The 15,596-nt window shown below is 38.9% G+C and overlaps 1 protein-coding gene across 1 annotated transcript in view; it reads right to left on the bottom strand.

Annotated features, from left to right (window-relative positions):
* DGKI (diacylglycerol kinase, iota) overlaps positions 1-15,596 on the bottom strand; it is a 481,484-nt gene that overhangs the window by 143,867 nt on the left and 322,021 nt on the right. Inside the window, exon 20 of the mRNA XM_011995483.1 lies at positions 15,382-15,581. Within this exon, the coding sequence (XP_011850873.1) occupies positions 15,382-15,581 (200 nt within the window). The remainder of the gene's footprint in view (positions 1-15,381; positions 15,582-15,596) is intronic.

The following is a 15,596-nucleotide window of genomic DNA, read 5'->3' as shown; positions in this document are numbered from 1 at the left end:
TTATTAGTAAGACTACCCAAGAAATTCAGGAGCCAAGGGAGAGAGAGGAAGGAAGAAGTGACGATGGGCAAAGTTTAGCATCTTCCTTTGCTCAGAAGTTTAGAGAGCAAATATCTTTGCTTTCCAGGTAGCCTGAGGCTAACTCTTACACTTCACTATCTGACCTTAAGATTCAGCAAATGGCATGCCTTTCAATTCTATGAATGTAGCAATTCTCTACTGTTCTTTCAAAAATATGAAGTGTTTTGCTTTTTCATCCCTTTTTAGAAATACTCCCATTCATGGAAATCCATCAGAAAATACAGAAATTAAAAAAAAAAATTATCGATAATCCTACAATTCAGAGATAATCACCTAGGGATGCAATAACAACAACAAAGGCATGACCGACAAACCTAATCACACAAGTTGAAGTACTTAGGCTGCTTTGATACCCTCAAAATTGGTTTTTGGGTCCAGGAGCTATGACTCAAAAATTATAATCCATGAATCAGAATCTGGACAGATTTCTGCCCCAGACATGAAGCACATTTCTGGAGGCTCCACTGGCCCGTGAGTGCGATTCATTCTCAGACTCCCAGGAAGGTTGTGTATTAGCCACCAGCAGCTTAATTCATTGAGGCAAACCATATCTGATGGATCATCTCAGCTGCTTTAGAGGTAAGCCTTACAGTATACGAAGGCATGCATGTAAATTTCCACTTCCTTAAAGAGTTAAGGTGTGGCAGAGTTTATAAAGAGAGGAAAGGAAAGGAAAAAGGGTTCTGAATAACACAAATCAAGACTTATTTTCTAATTAAAGGGACACGACAAAGTAAACAGAATAAAGAGATCTTTCATAATATATTACACAAACTCAAGCAAATGTTAGACCAAAAGTTTTGATGTGACTAGTTGTAGAATAGAATTATAGAATTTTAGAAAACTTTTCAAAGGATCTTCTAGTTTACTTCTCTGGCCAGAAGCATGCAAACATTTAACCAACTACGGCTAATTTATGTTTTCTTCAGTTGTGAAGATCAAAGGTACTTTGCTCTGTGTTGGTAGTTTTATAACAATAAAATTCTTAAACTCAACCCAAAACAGAACCATAAAAATATTTTAATATATCAAAAATATTTCCCTTTCTTTTAATGAAACTCCCTTTCTTCCTTGAACAAAAATCAATTTACTTTCATCCTTACCAAGAAGCCTTCATTTATCACAAGCAATTTTGGAATGCTGAGTCATATTCAGTGGTCAAATATGACAACTCATACTTGTTTTGTGGATCTGTTTCTAACTTTGCTTTTCCCAAGGTAATAAGCAGACCCACACAATTTAGCAGTGGGTTATATCCTGTTTATGTTTAAATTGTAACTGCTGTGCAAGATGGTATATTACACTTAACATATGTTAGTTGTAGTTCAAAATACACTGGTCTCTCTGCAGAGTTGTTTTGCTGAGTTTAGCTATGACACTAGCTGAGTCACTGCAGTGGGCAAGAAGGAATGCAGTCCGATAGTTCTCTGCTTCAAAAAGCAGGGAAGATCCTATCCTGGTGAAGGTGGGTCAGCACACAGCATTATTTCTTCCCCACTGAATGCAGCTATACATTGTGGACAGGATTCATAAAGCAGCTATTTGAGAACTTTGAAAAGTAAACTATAGCAGTAGACTGGTGAAGAACATCAGAATTTAAGATACTATCAAAGTGGTAGTAAACTCCCAAACCCCTCTCCCTCCAGTAAGTCCCAGCCTGGACTCCAGGCAACATAAAGTCCAAAAGGGGACACCAGGAGCAGAGAGAAAGAGCTCTAGGAAAATGCTTGTGGTCCAGCTCTAAGAAAAGAAGGGACTCTGAATGCTGAAAGAAATGGAAGAGGATCTCCTTTTCTTTTTTCCCCCCTCCATTTTCTCCCACTACACCACTACTCAGGCCTTTTCACTATTTCTGGCAGCAGCAATGACAAAGCCTTCGGGCACCTAAACTTAGGAGGAAAGTGGGGCTTCCCCTCTAATCACAGGGGCTATGATGCCAAGAGAGTAGCATAAACTATCATTGCTTCTTTTTCTTTCTGTTATCATTGCTTGGCCCTGGACACGAACACAGTTGTAGGCAGTATGCAGCAAAGTAAGGTAACTAAAGCCTTAGCCTTTCTGGCACAAGGACTAAACAAAGGAAGCCCCAAGAAACCAGAAGGAAACAGGGATGACAGCAGAGAGGAAGGAACTCAGAAAACAACTCCATAAAGATGTTCACGAACTCTTGGGGGTTTATCTCTAGGCTGCAAATACATGAATCTAGCCCTAAACACCAGGTCATAGACTTTAGGAACTGAACTACAGGGTAGACCTCCCCCCAGATCCCATACTGGCAACCTAGTCATTCATAAGCCACACAGATAAGAATAGCAATGCAAAGACTTTGGAAATAAAACTAACATTGTAACCACAACCCTTAGAAGATTAGTCAAAACTTGTGGCCTGAACTTGAGTCAACTGCATACTGAAGCAAATAAATAAAAGATTCCACTTTAGAAAAAAATGGGGAAAAAAGAGCAAAATAAACCCAAATCAAGCAAAAGGAAGGAAATAATAAAGGGCAGAAATCAATAAAATTGCAAATTGAAAAACAATCAAGAAAGTTAGTAAAACAAAAGTCAATTCCTCAAAAAAGTCAATAAAATAGATCTCTACCAAGATGGACAAAGAAGAAAAAATATACAGGTTACTAATATCAGGAATAAAAGAAAACTTGTATTGCAGACCTCACAGACATGAAAGAGAGAAGGAAATACAACAACTCTACATACATTAATCAACAATTTAGATGAAATGGACCAATTCCTCAAACACCTCGAGCCACTGTAAGACAACTAAAACTCATTCATGGTGAAATAGATAACCTGAGTAGTCCTACAACTCCTAAAGGGATTGAATTTATTGCTTAAAAAGAGAAAAAATCTTGAGACCCACAGAGTTTCATTGGTAAATTCTAACAAACATATAAAGAACAAATAATGCCCTAATCTTTTCCAGATATACTGACAAAACACTTCCACAAAAATTCTACAACTAATAATCAATCTAATGGTGAAAGACAGAATGATTTCTCCCTAATATCAGAAGCAAAGCAAGGAGGGAAACTCTCATCACCCTTATTCAACATTGTACTCTAAATCCTAGCCAGGACAACAATGCAAAAGAAAGAAAAGGCATACGGATTAGAAAGAAAGGCATAAAACTATCCTTATTCACAGACATGCTGAACTACAGAGAAAATCCTGAGGATGCTACCAAACTCCTAGAACTAAAAAATGAATTTAGTAAGGCCAATAGGATATAAGGTCAACATATAAAAATCCACACTACTTCAAAAGTTAGCTAGGCATGTTACTCTGTGCCTGCAGTCCCCAGCTACCCAGGAGGCTGAGATGGGAAGACCACTTGAACCCAGGAGGCAGAGGTTGCAGTGAGTTGAAATCGCACCACTTCACTCCAGCCTGGGTGACAGAGTGAGACCCTGTCTCAAAAGAAAAAAAGAAAATCCATAGTATTTCTATATACTAGCAATGAGCAATTGGAAACAAACATTTTAAAAACACACCAAAAAATACCATTTACAATAGCTCCAAAAACATGAACTACGTAGGCACAAATCTAACAAGATATGTACAAAATCTTTATGCAGAAAACTACCAAGCAATGATGGACAAATCAAATAAATTAAGAGACATAAAGAATTTATGAACTGAGAGTCTCAACACAGTAAAGATGTCAACATTCCCCAAGTTGATCTATACACTCAATATAATTCCAGTCATCCAATTTCTAGTAGAATTTTTGGAGACATAGGCAAGCTGATTCTAAAAATGTTTATGGGAAGACAAAGGAACTCAAATAGCCATGACAGTGTTGACAATGAAGAATAAATTTGGAGGAATAATGAAACCAGATTTTAAGAGTTATTATAAAGGCACAATAATAGAAAGAATATGGCACTGGCAAAGGCATAAACCATAGGTCAATGGCACAGAATAGAGTTTACATTGGATCTGTGTGTCTGTGTGTGTGTACGTGTGTGTGCACAATCAGTTCTCCATTTCTGTGGGTTCCACATCTGCAGATTCAACCAACAACAGATTGAAAATAGTCAGAAAAAAAATGATGGTTTTGTCTATACTGAACATGTACAGACTATTTATCTCATCATAATTCCCCAAACAATACAGTATAACAACTATTTACATAGCATTTGTAATGTATTGGATGTTATAAGTAATCTAGAGATGATTTAAAATACATGAAAGTATGTACATAGGTTATATGCAAATACCTGTTTTATATGAGGGACTTGAGCACCTAAGAATCTAAGAAATGGGACTCTGGAAAAAATCCCCTATGGATACTAAGGGATGACTTTTTGTACATCCAATTGATTTTTTGATAGAGTTGTAAAGGCAATTCAATAGAAAAAGATAATCTTTTCACAAATGGTGCTGAAAGGATTGAACATCCATATGCGAAAACATTAACCTCAAGCTAAACAGCACATCTTATAGAAAAAGAACTCAAAACAGATCACATAACTAAATGCAAAACAGAAAACCTATAAAACTTTTGGGAGAAAGCAAAGGAGAAAATATTCACCTGGAATTAGACAAAGAGTACTTTAACATAATACCAATACCACAACTCTATAAAGAAAAAAAAAAAATGATCATCTGGATTCTGTCAAAAGGTTTTACTCTACAAAAGATAACATCAAGAGAATGAAAAGACAGGATATATACTGGGAGAAAATGCCTGCAAAGCACACAAAGGTCTTGGGGGCAGAATACATGATGAACTCTCAAAACTCACAGGAAGAAAACAAACAGCCCAATTAAAAAATGATCAAAAGACTTGGACACATGCATCCCAAATGCTAACAGTACAAGTGCTGACAGGGATGTGGAGCAACTGGAATGGTCATACATTGCTGGTAGAAATGCAAAATGGTGCGACCACTCTGGAAAACGGTTTGTCAGTTTCTTACGAAGGTGAACATACACTTAACCATATGACCCAGCAATCCCATTCCTACATGTTTAACCTAGAGACATGAAGCTTATGTTTACATAAAACCTGTTCATCAATGTTTATAGGAACTCTACTGATAATTGCCCCAAACTGGAAGAATAACCAAGATATCCTTCAATAGGGGAGTGGGTAAACAAGCTAAAACATCCATACAATGAAATACAGCTGGGCAATAAAAAGGAACAAATAATTGATATATGCAACAACTTGGATAAATCTCAAAGGTGTAGTGTTCAGTCAAAGAAGCCAACTACAATGCACCACACATTGTATACTTCCATTTATATGGCATTCCTGAAAACACAAAACTATAATGATTAGTGGTTGCTAGAGGTTGGGAGATGGGAGGGTTTGACTACAATGGGATACATCATGAGGCAGCTCTTTTGGGGTGACAGACTGATCTATATCCTGACTATGGTGGTGGTTATATGAATCTTTATATGTCTTAAACCTTATGGAACTGTACACAAGAAAAGTCAGGTTTACAGTATGTTAACTTTAAATATTAAAAATAAAAGCAAATACAATAAACACTCAATACAAAGTCATTCATATGGAAGAACAAACAGAACCTCTACTTGAATGCTTGTCGCATTGCTTCATAATTCTGTCATAGGCAACACAACTGGGTTTGTTCCTAGTGTGTTCGTTTCTCCTGGGCAGAAACCTTAGTGTCCTCATCTCTGCTTCTCCAATATCCCACAGAGTATCTAGTAACCGAAGTAAACATTCAATAATGTTTGTTGGAAGATGAAAGCAATGAATAAATTAGGTGTAAATGGAACACATTATTTCATTTTGTTGGGGGAAGAGCAGGAGGGAAATAGAACCTAATGAGAGGTAGCTACTAAAGGCTAAGAGAGTTCTAGAAAGACACATTCTGCAGTTTCACACTTTTTTGGCATTAGCTGAATAGGAGTTGGCAGTTACAGCATTTAGCATGACTAGTCATGATTTATGAAATGTAGTGTGTACATGTGTCTTCCAATGAGGACTTTACTTCATCATGAAGCCAATCAATTATAAAGAATGTATTAATTCATTAAGTTGCACTGTACAAGATTTGGGGAGAAATATTCTATTTGCTTTGCTTTGTCCTATTGGATGAGACCACTAAATTCCATTGATTAAAATTCATCAATTCATATGTTGTCATATATGATCAAAACATAAAATTTCATGATTTTTCTTTGAATAAACTGGAAATTTTGCATATACACAGGCATTAGTAGTATGTTGCAATTCCTAATAATTTATGCATTGCATTGTTACCACCATGCACTCCATCCCTGGAGAAAAAGTCTTCTGAAAGCTAGAGAGAAAAAAAGATTACTTCAAGTTTCTCAAGGAAGGAACAATTGCTTCAAGAGCAGCATAAAGAGACGGTTCACCCAAAGAAAAGATCATCTGTAAAAAAGAGTTGTTCTGAGCAGAGAATGGCCGATGAGATTGCAATCCCCTTCCCTTCCCCCGCAAAAATATATAAAAACTCACTTCATGATACTGGGGCTCTTAACTTCTACAGGACCAAAGCAATGTTACCATGGTTTTCTCAACATTGTTGAAATTAGCAAACACTGGTGTGTGAGTAAATCAAGGTTATCCTCACTGCTATAACATAAAAAGGCAAAATGCATATATTGCGCTTAAACTTTTCTCCACATTCCTTGCTGTATTCCATAACGTTTTATTATCTGATTTTTAAAATAGTATCCTGATTTAATGTTTATCATATAAATGTTTTACCTATGGGTAGGAAATCTATGACATGTAATATTTAATATATATATGTAGATATAAAATATTTTCAAATTAACATTCAAGTTTTAAAGTAACCACAACTTAGTGCCTGCTGCACCCTAGAGAAACAAGTATGACCATTTACTTCACTGTACGTAGCACACACACTCGTGGAAAAAGAGATAAACCAGTCCAATTTAAGATATATGACTAAAGTGTAAATACAACCAAAATTTAACCCATGATAGAAACAGGGTGACTATCACATGCGTTTCTGCTGTTAACATTCTCAATTCTTTGGTCACGATCAATGTAGTCACTAAAAATAATGATCACGCGCAGCCACTCCTTAAACTCCAATTTACCGAACTGGCCTTTATAGAACACACAACTTTACTCCAGCCACAACATTCAAATTGGCAATCAAATGTCATTTTCTTATTGATTCTTTGCTCAAGTGTAAGCTCCAGGAAGGTAGTGCTATGTTGTGCTTACCACTAGACACAAAGCATAAACTAGTGTCTGACACAGAGCAAGTGTAAAATAAAGGTTTCTGAATAAATACATATTTTAACGAATAAATAAATTAGTATGCATAAGACAAGGGTTGAAAGTAGGATTATATAACTGAACTTTAGGAATTGCTTTGTCATATATATCACCAGATGTTATATACTGTACAATTCTATTTAGACATGTATTCTTTTCTTCATTCATTCCACCAAGAAAACCAACCAATCATTGTTTGGCTTCAGAATACTTCATGTTAAAATCTCTGAACAGGGCTGGGAACACAAAATTCATATTAAGATATTGCCAATCATCTCAAATAGCCTAAGTCTACTGTGTGAAATACACAGACACAGAGTTAAAGTAATTAACACTAAATTAAACCTTGAGAACTGTAACAGATACATGAATGATAAACTCCAGTGAGGGTGTAGTTAACTCTGACAGCAAGAATCAAAGAAGAATTATTTGGAAAGGTAATCATTCTAGTGGGCCTTGAGAAATACACAGGATCCTGACAGATGAAAGGCAGCAGACTGCAAATTGTTAAGAACATGAACTTTGAAGCCAGACTTCCTGAGTTTGAATCCCACTCTATGATTTATTAACTGTGCGACCTTGGGCAAGTTACTTAAGCTCTCTATCAGATTCCTCATGCATAGAAGGGAGATAATTATACCACATATGGCCAAGGGTTGTTGGGAGAGTAAATTAATTAATATGTAAAGTATCTGTAACAGTCCCTGAAACATAATGAATGCTAGACAAGCATATGTGATATGGAGAAAATCAAGGACAAAGCAGAGTCCACAGCACAAAATAATTCTGAGCTGAAATGCTAAAAAACATATTTTTTGTTTTCAGTAGAAAAAAATAATACCCTGGACTACATTAAGCAGAAACTCCTAAATATACATAAAAATGCATTTTGCTAACTCAGTGACAGTTTGGGGTCATTGAACTTTTATTGTAACTATGGATCTTCCAAAATAGAAATACGCACATACACACACTCAAAACTCCATGCATAATCTTAAGGTTTCATCCAGAAATTGAGGGCTGCAGGCACTTCCTCAAGCTTATCTCTGAGCTGTAAGTAATGACATAGTCTAATGGTATTATGCACTTTCCATAAAAACCAATGCTTAGTATGGAATTCTACACAACCCCAGGCAACCATGAGCCCTAAAGTATCTCATCCAAAAATTGAACTGTTAACTTAGATAGAGGATGGAAGCACATAGAACATAAAAAACTTCACAGCTCCATTTCAAATCAAAGAGGGCAACAGAAAGCAATTCTGGTGAGGTGGCTTCCTTATCTGAGGAACAGACCTGTGAAGGCAAGGGACACAGGTAGTCCAACCCTGAGGAGACGAGGCTGGGGAGAAAATGTAGAAACAGAACGGCACTGTACTCACATGGTGAAGGAGCCGGGGGGAGCAGACACTCGCCGCAGGTCCGCAGTTTGCACCTGGTGAATACTAGAGGCAGCAGGGAATGAGCAGCGAAGACAGAGTCAGCGACAGCGTGGACAGACAAGGAACAAGCCAGGGGAGAGAAAGAGAGACACACAAAATTTAAACAGAAATTAAATGAGCGCATCACCAAACAGCGAAGGAAAGGAAAAGGAAAACCAAGCCAGCCACGGAAATAATCCAAAAAAAGCGGGTGAGAGCAACAAAGCCAACAGGACACACGGAAGGCGCTGGTTCTAGGCAAGTCACAGACTGGAGCGGGGCCAGGCTGGGGTCGATGCAGGAGAGCAGGTCGGGGGGTGTGGGGAGATGATCATGGCCTCCCTTGCTCAGGCCCATCAGGACACCCAAGGAGAGAAGGCACGCACTTACATATTGAGTGGTAGGCTGGCATGGTAAACTCATCTTTGAAAAGATTCAAAGTCAATTTAACCCTTTCATCACACAGCCATCAGGTTTCCCCAGGCTTTATAGGAACACTCATCAAAAGACAATCATCTTAAAAAGTGTCTGAACCAAAACTTCAACTTCCTTCAGTTGAACAACAAAGGCTTTTAAAAAACTCCAAAGGTAATACCAAGAAAGTCTCATTTTATCACTGTATTGCTGTCATTCTACCCACATTCTGGGGAGAAAAATCAAACCACAGATTTCTCCCTTTTCTCCTTTCTTTTATAATGGAGTCTACAGCAGCTGCTAGAAAAGATAAAATGTAGAATTTAAGAAACTAAACCCAAAATGTTTTGTTGACTTTACATAATTATTCTCTCCACTCTCTTATTTAAAGAGTTTCATTGGAACTACATGAGACCTAGTTCCCTGGATCTCTCTGTTCTGCAGGATACATAACTTTTCATACAAAGTCACCCAAGAGTTAACTCCAGTCCAAGCCTCTCTCTGTCTGTGTTATCCTCCAAGTACTATCATTTCCAACCAATATAATACGTCTCAGCAGCCTAGGATGATGGAATTCGATTGCTCAATTCAAAGTTTGCTGACTAGAAATCTGGCCATTGGTTAAAATGACCGTCTTTAACAATGAAGCCTTAATTACTAGTGAACTAAGGATAATATTATCCATTTATTAATAGTTCATTGAAGATGTCCTGAAACACCTGGGTAATTTTCTTTCTATTCTCCTTCAATGGCATCTTGCAAATAAAGAACATAATCCAGCTTATCATGTTACTAGCATACGAATATGAACCTAGATACATCTGCTTATTCCTTTTTGTGGGGAAAGTATTTACTGGAGTTCATACTCTGTGTAGATTCCTATGCTATGATAAAATGACATATGCTCCCAAATAAATGAGGAGCTTCTGGACACAGTGGGACCTAGCTTTTTAGTTTGTGTATAGTAATGGCAAATGGGGTTATAAGCCAAGAAATATTTTTTAGGAAACATTAATTTTTCCGTTTGCATAAATGAAGATCTAGTGGCATCATGAGGCCCTATTAGTTAACTATTTCTCATGGAAATTCCTTCTATCCATGTGGGCCATAGCTTGAAATCATTAAATATGTATCTTTCATTTATAAGACAATGCGATCAAAACATATTTGATATTAGTTTTATATTCACAAAATTTTAGACTTATCTTAGAAAGCAATTTCTGAGAAACACAGCAGAGACAGCCTCATAGAATGGATTCATGCGTGAGTCACTGATGCAAGATGTGACTGTGTCTCAGGACCTATGACCAACACTGGGGATCCTAAAAGGAAAATCCTAGGGCCTCCCCACAGAGCAGAGAAGGGAGGAGTAAATCCATGATTAAACTGTTTTTAGTAAGTAGTGTCATGAAAATAACCAAGAGCACCACTGAAGCACGTAAAGGTACATCTAACAGCTAGAAGTAGACAGAAAAGGCTTATTAGGAAAAGTAGTGATTCAATGGGGTCCTAAGCTGTGAGCGAGGAGTTAGCAGAAGATAAAGAGGTGCAGAGGGCACTGCAAGAAGAGGACTTGAAAGCAAAACCAGGATGATGTAGGAGACAGGCTACTGTTCCAGGAACAGCAATCTTCCCTGGAACAAAGAGCAAAGAGAATGAGGAAGGGAGTGATTGAAAAGGTCTGCAAAGCTAAGGAACACAGGCTTGGGATTCTTAGATCAATCTAACTGGTATATCAGAAGAGACAGACTATGTGAAGGCAGCAAGGGTGGGAACAAGAAAACAGTCAGAAGCATACTTTAGTAATGCTGCTGAGAGGTAGCTCGCATGACCTTTGAACTCTGGCTGCTTTAGCAGTAGAGAGGATAGAGGGGATGAGAGTGAAAGACTTGGGAAATAAATAGAAGATAGAGTTCAAAGAATGTGGTAGCTACCCTGATGGATGTTGATATGGTTTGGACATGTGTCCCATCCAAATCTCATGTTGAAATGGAATCCCCGATGTTGTATGTGGGGCCTGGTCAGAGGTGTTTGCGTCATGGGGGCAGATCTCTCATAAACACTTGGTGCCTTCCTTGGGGTAGTGAGTGAGCTCTCACTCTGAGTTCATGTGACAATCAGTTGTTTAAATGAGTATGGTGCCTCCCCCCTCTTGCTCTCTCTCTCACCATGTGATATGCCAGCTCCCCATTCACCTTTAGCCCTGACTGTAAACTTCCTGAAGCCTCACCAGAAGCCAAGCAGATGCTGGTCCCATACTTGTACAGTCTACAGAACTGTGAGCCAAATAAAACTCTTTTCTTTACAAATTACCCAGCCTTGCCTGGGCATGGTGACTCACGCCTGTAATCCCAGCACTTTGGGAGGCTGAGGCGGGCAGATTACTTGAGCCCAGGACTTCAAGACCAGCCTGAGCAACGTGGAGAAACCCTGTCTCTATCAAAAATACATCTGGGCATGGTGGCGCACACCTGTAGTCCCAGCTCCTTGTGAAGCTGAGGCAGGAGAATCACTTGAACCTGGGACGCAGAGGTTGCAGTAAGTCGAGAGGGCACCATGGCACTCCAGCCTGGGCAAGAGAGTCAGACTCTGTCTCAATAAATAAACAAATAAATATAAATAAATTATCCAGTCCCGGGTATTTCTTTACAGCAATGCAGAAATGGACTAGCAGGTGTATAGAAGTAGAAGTGACTGAGAGAACCTCAGAGTCCAGGAACAGGACAAATGAGTGGATGGTAGTTTCCTGTGTACAACTGTGAATGGAATAGGCTCACTGGATGGTGGGGAAGAAAAGCCAAGGAAATAAAGTTAATGAGTCCAGTTTCTAGCATGTAGTTTGAGGTTACTATGAGACATTAAGGTAAAAATGTCAACTGAGATATTTGGGTATCAGTCTTCAATTTTTAGAAGAAAATTCTGGGCTGAAGACACAGATCAGAGATACAGTCTCCCAGAGAAAGGGCAGAACCACAAGGAGAACTGGCATTAAGTGGAAAGGGAACTGCTGTTAAGGGAGCCACAGCACTTACGTCTCGAATATCCAATTACCATGCTGTGTGAAAGGAGCCTAATTTTTAAAGATGAATTAAACAGCCACCTTCTTCTTATTGGGAACACACATACACATACACACATGCAAACACACACACACATACACGCAAACACACACATACACACACACACACACACGCAAACACACACACATGCAAACATACACACACAAACACACACATGCAAACACACACATACACACACGCAAACACACACACATTCACGCAAACACACATACACACACGCAAACACACACACATTCACACAAACACACACATACACACACGCAAACATACACACACACACACAGAGAAGTTTTTAAGCTAAAAATTCTAAAGATATTTTCGACTAGTTCTCCTTGAGTAAAGAAAAAAGACAGGCGAAGAAAGGAAGGCAGGAAATAAAGAAAATGTCTTTCGAATTTCTCTTTCTTCGAAATGGTACACTTCACACAATTGATGGCCAAAGCAGAGAAAGGCTTGAAGGACTCAGAAGGTGGAAGAAAACTTATAGAAAAGTCTTAAAGGAAAGGCTGACCTTGAGCTTGAAACTCCACTTGGAAATCCAGTGGAAGACCTTAGATTTCAAAATAAGGTTTTCTGGTAAAATCGAAAGAAATATTTAATCATAGAAGGTAAATAAGATTAGAATGAGAGAAATTAAGGTTTAGTAAGCAAATATTACAAGGTGACTAGGGTTTTTTGCTTTCTTTTGAAAATGTGCTATCTGTATTGATTTTCTGAAAATACAGTGTTGAATAATTTTTCACAAGTAGTAATAAAGATTTTTGTTATTTTTAAGTCTTATAAATATTCATTAATAAAATGAAAATTATACTATTATTCCCATTTCTCGTAAGTCTTTCAGAGGGCATGGGCTGGCCTGGATGCAGGCACCACTGCCTCTAGTAGAAAGTAAATAACAGTTCTGGGGTTTGTTATTGTTGTTGTTGTTTGGGGTTTTTGTTTTGTTTTGTTTTGTTTTGTTTTGTTTTGTTTTTCCAGACATAGTCTCGCTCAGTTGCCCAGACTGGAGTGCAGTGGTGCAATCTCAGCTCCATGCACCCTCTGCCTTGTGGTCCTAGAGATTCTGGTGTCTCTGCCTCCTGAGTAGCTGGGATTACCGGCATGTGCCACCACACCTGTTTAATTTTTGTATTTATAGCAGAGAAGGGGTTTTGCCATGTTGACCAGGCTGGTCTTGAACTCCTGGTCTCAAGTGATCCGGCCACCTGACCTCCCAAAGTGCTGGGATTACAGGTGTGAGTCAACGTACCCAGCCAGTAACAGTATTTTTAAGTTGAGGCTGCTTCTTGAACACTTGCATAGCTAAGAGCTACAAGAAGTGCCATCATATATCACGTGTGCCATGAGTACAAAAAGAAAACAATTCTTTTTATGTGCTTCTATAGGTGCAGAAAGCCAAATGAATTCTTAACAATATGGTTGTTGAGCAAATACGAATTCTCAACACAAAGGTGAAAGCTGTTTAAAACTAAACCAGCTGAAAACCATTTCATGTCTGATAAGGTTATTAAATATAGAAGAAGCAGGCCTAAGACTGTGAGCTCTCTGACTATACATAGTAAAAACTTTTAGCTTCTGCATATCTTCTTAACAAACTATCTAAAAGTGACCCAACAACATAGACTATAGTACAGTTTCAGAGATTTTTTTTCACTTAGTATTTCATAGATTTCTGGCAAACCCATGGTCCACGTAACTCTAACATTTCTAGGGTAAATCTGATGAACCATATACAACTACTGACATTCCACGTTTTCTAAAATATAACCTCAGCAATTGTGTATTTAACCTAACAGAAGGTAAAGGCAGGGAGGGCAGGCAGCACGAGGAACGAGTCAGGAGTTTCACTAAATGCAAAATGTAAACAAAGAAAGACATGTAACTAAAAAACACCTCTGGAAAATAATCTAGGAAAAATTCTGGGGGAAGTCTGGATTCTGGGAGAGAAGGAAGGAGAGGACAGAGTAGATTTTTTATCCCAGCTTCAAAGTGAGACCCAGATGCCAAAAGCTGGAATACTCTGAGAGCACTATCTAATCCTGCTCATCAACATGTGCCACCACAGAGAGAGAACAGTAAGTGCTGGTAGTGAGTGAGGGCACCTGTGTTGCTGGCTATTCTAGGGACTTCTGCATAAATGCATGGCAAAGCATGCCCTTGCTTTACAGGCACCACAAGGAAGCCAGCCACTCAGTGCAAATAGATAACCATGCATGACAGGCCACAAATGGGAGAAGCACCTTTGAGAGTCCCTCACTGTGACAGAGAATGACACAAGGCTAAGCCCTGAAATGGCCTTAGGCATACAGCATGATATATAGGAAATATTCAAAAGATGCCAAAACTTCCGTTCATTATCCATCCCCTTCTCCAACCCCACAGACACTTAATCACTAGTTGGAGTGAGACACACTATAAAATGAATATGCATTCTAAATATCTAGTCATTATTACCTTACCTCAAGTCAGTTTATTAAAATGCCTAAGAAAGGAAAACTCCAGGAGGGATACCACGTGTGAAAGAGTGGGTCAGGCTATGTCTGGACAATAGGATGCTGCCCAGATAGCCAATGCTGAGTTGAAGCACCAGAGTATGCAGGACCCCAAAATAGGAACATCAGGAAGGGAACAATTCGCTGGCAGGCAGAAAGAGATGCAATGTGGATAGAGGCCAGCCACTGACCAGCTCTGCCAACCAGCCGCGACTGGAGAAACCAACGCTCTCCAAGCGACCTAAGTAAAGAGCAGGCTAACTATGTGCTTCCCTGAAACAAAACAAACAAAAACACATTTACCTGAACACAGTTTACCACCCTAGAATCCCTCTCAATGATTTTCTGAGAGTCCCAGTAAATATATTCTCAAGTGGTCAGTGAAGAATCATCATCTGTCTCATGTACAGTGATAACTACTAAAAGAAGGGTGTGGAACTGTACAATAAACAAGGGGAAAAAACTCTATATGTTCCCATGAGAGAAACCAAGGAACTGCTGAGTCTCCCGGACTTTTTTCCTCTTCCCAACACAGTGAGGTTCCCAGACCATGCACATGCTCTGCACTCTCCTCTCCAAGGTCTTCGTGTTAAGCAAGGTAGGCCATGAGCAGACTCACTCATTAAGTAAAGGCATGGATGTTCTCCTCTTGCTCTTCTGTACCATGTTGGCCTGATTCCTCAGGGAGATCCGAATCATAGCTGGGGCCAACCTACAGGGCTCCCCATCCACTTGCATGGGGATGGATTTGTAAGTTAGAAGCATGACTTCTCGACACTGGTGTAGCCTCTCTCCATGGCCCCCAACTTGCAGGGCTGCCTATAAAAACAAGAG

The sequence above is a fragment of the Mandrillus leucophaeus genome, unplaced genomic scaffold, assembly GCF_000951045.1.
Source record: "Mandrillus leucophaeus isolate KB7577 unplaced genomic scaffold, Mleu.le_1.0 Scaffold49, whole genome shotgun sequence".
NCBI lineage: Eukaryota > Metazoa > Chordata > Mammalia > Primates > Cercopithecidae > Mandrillus > Mandrillus leucophaeus.
The sequence above is the reverse complement of the archived record's forward strand: the minus strand, read 5'-3'. Positions and strand labels throughout refer to the sequence as shown.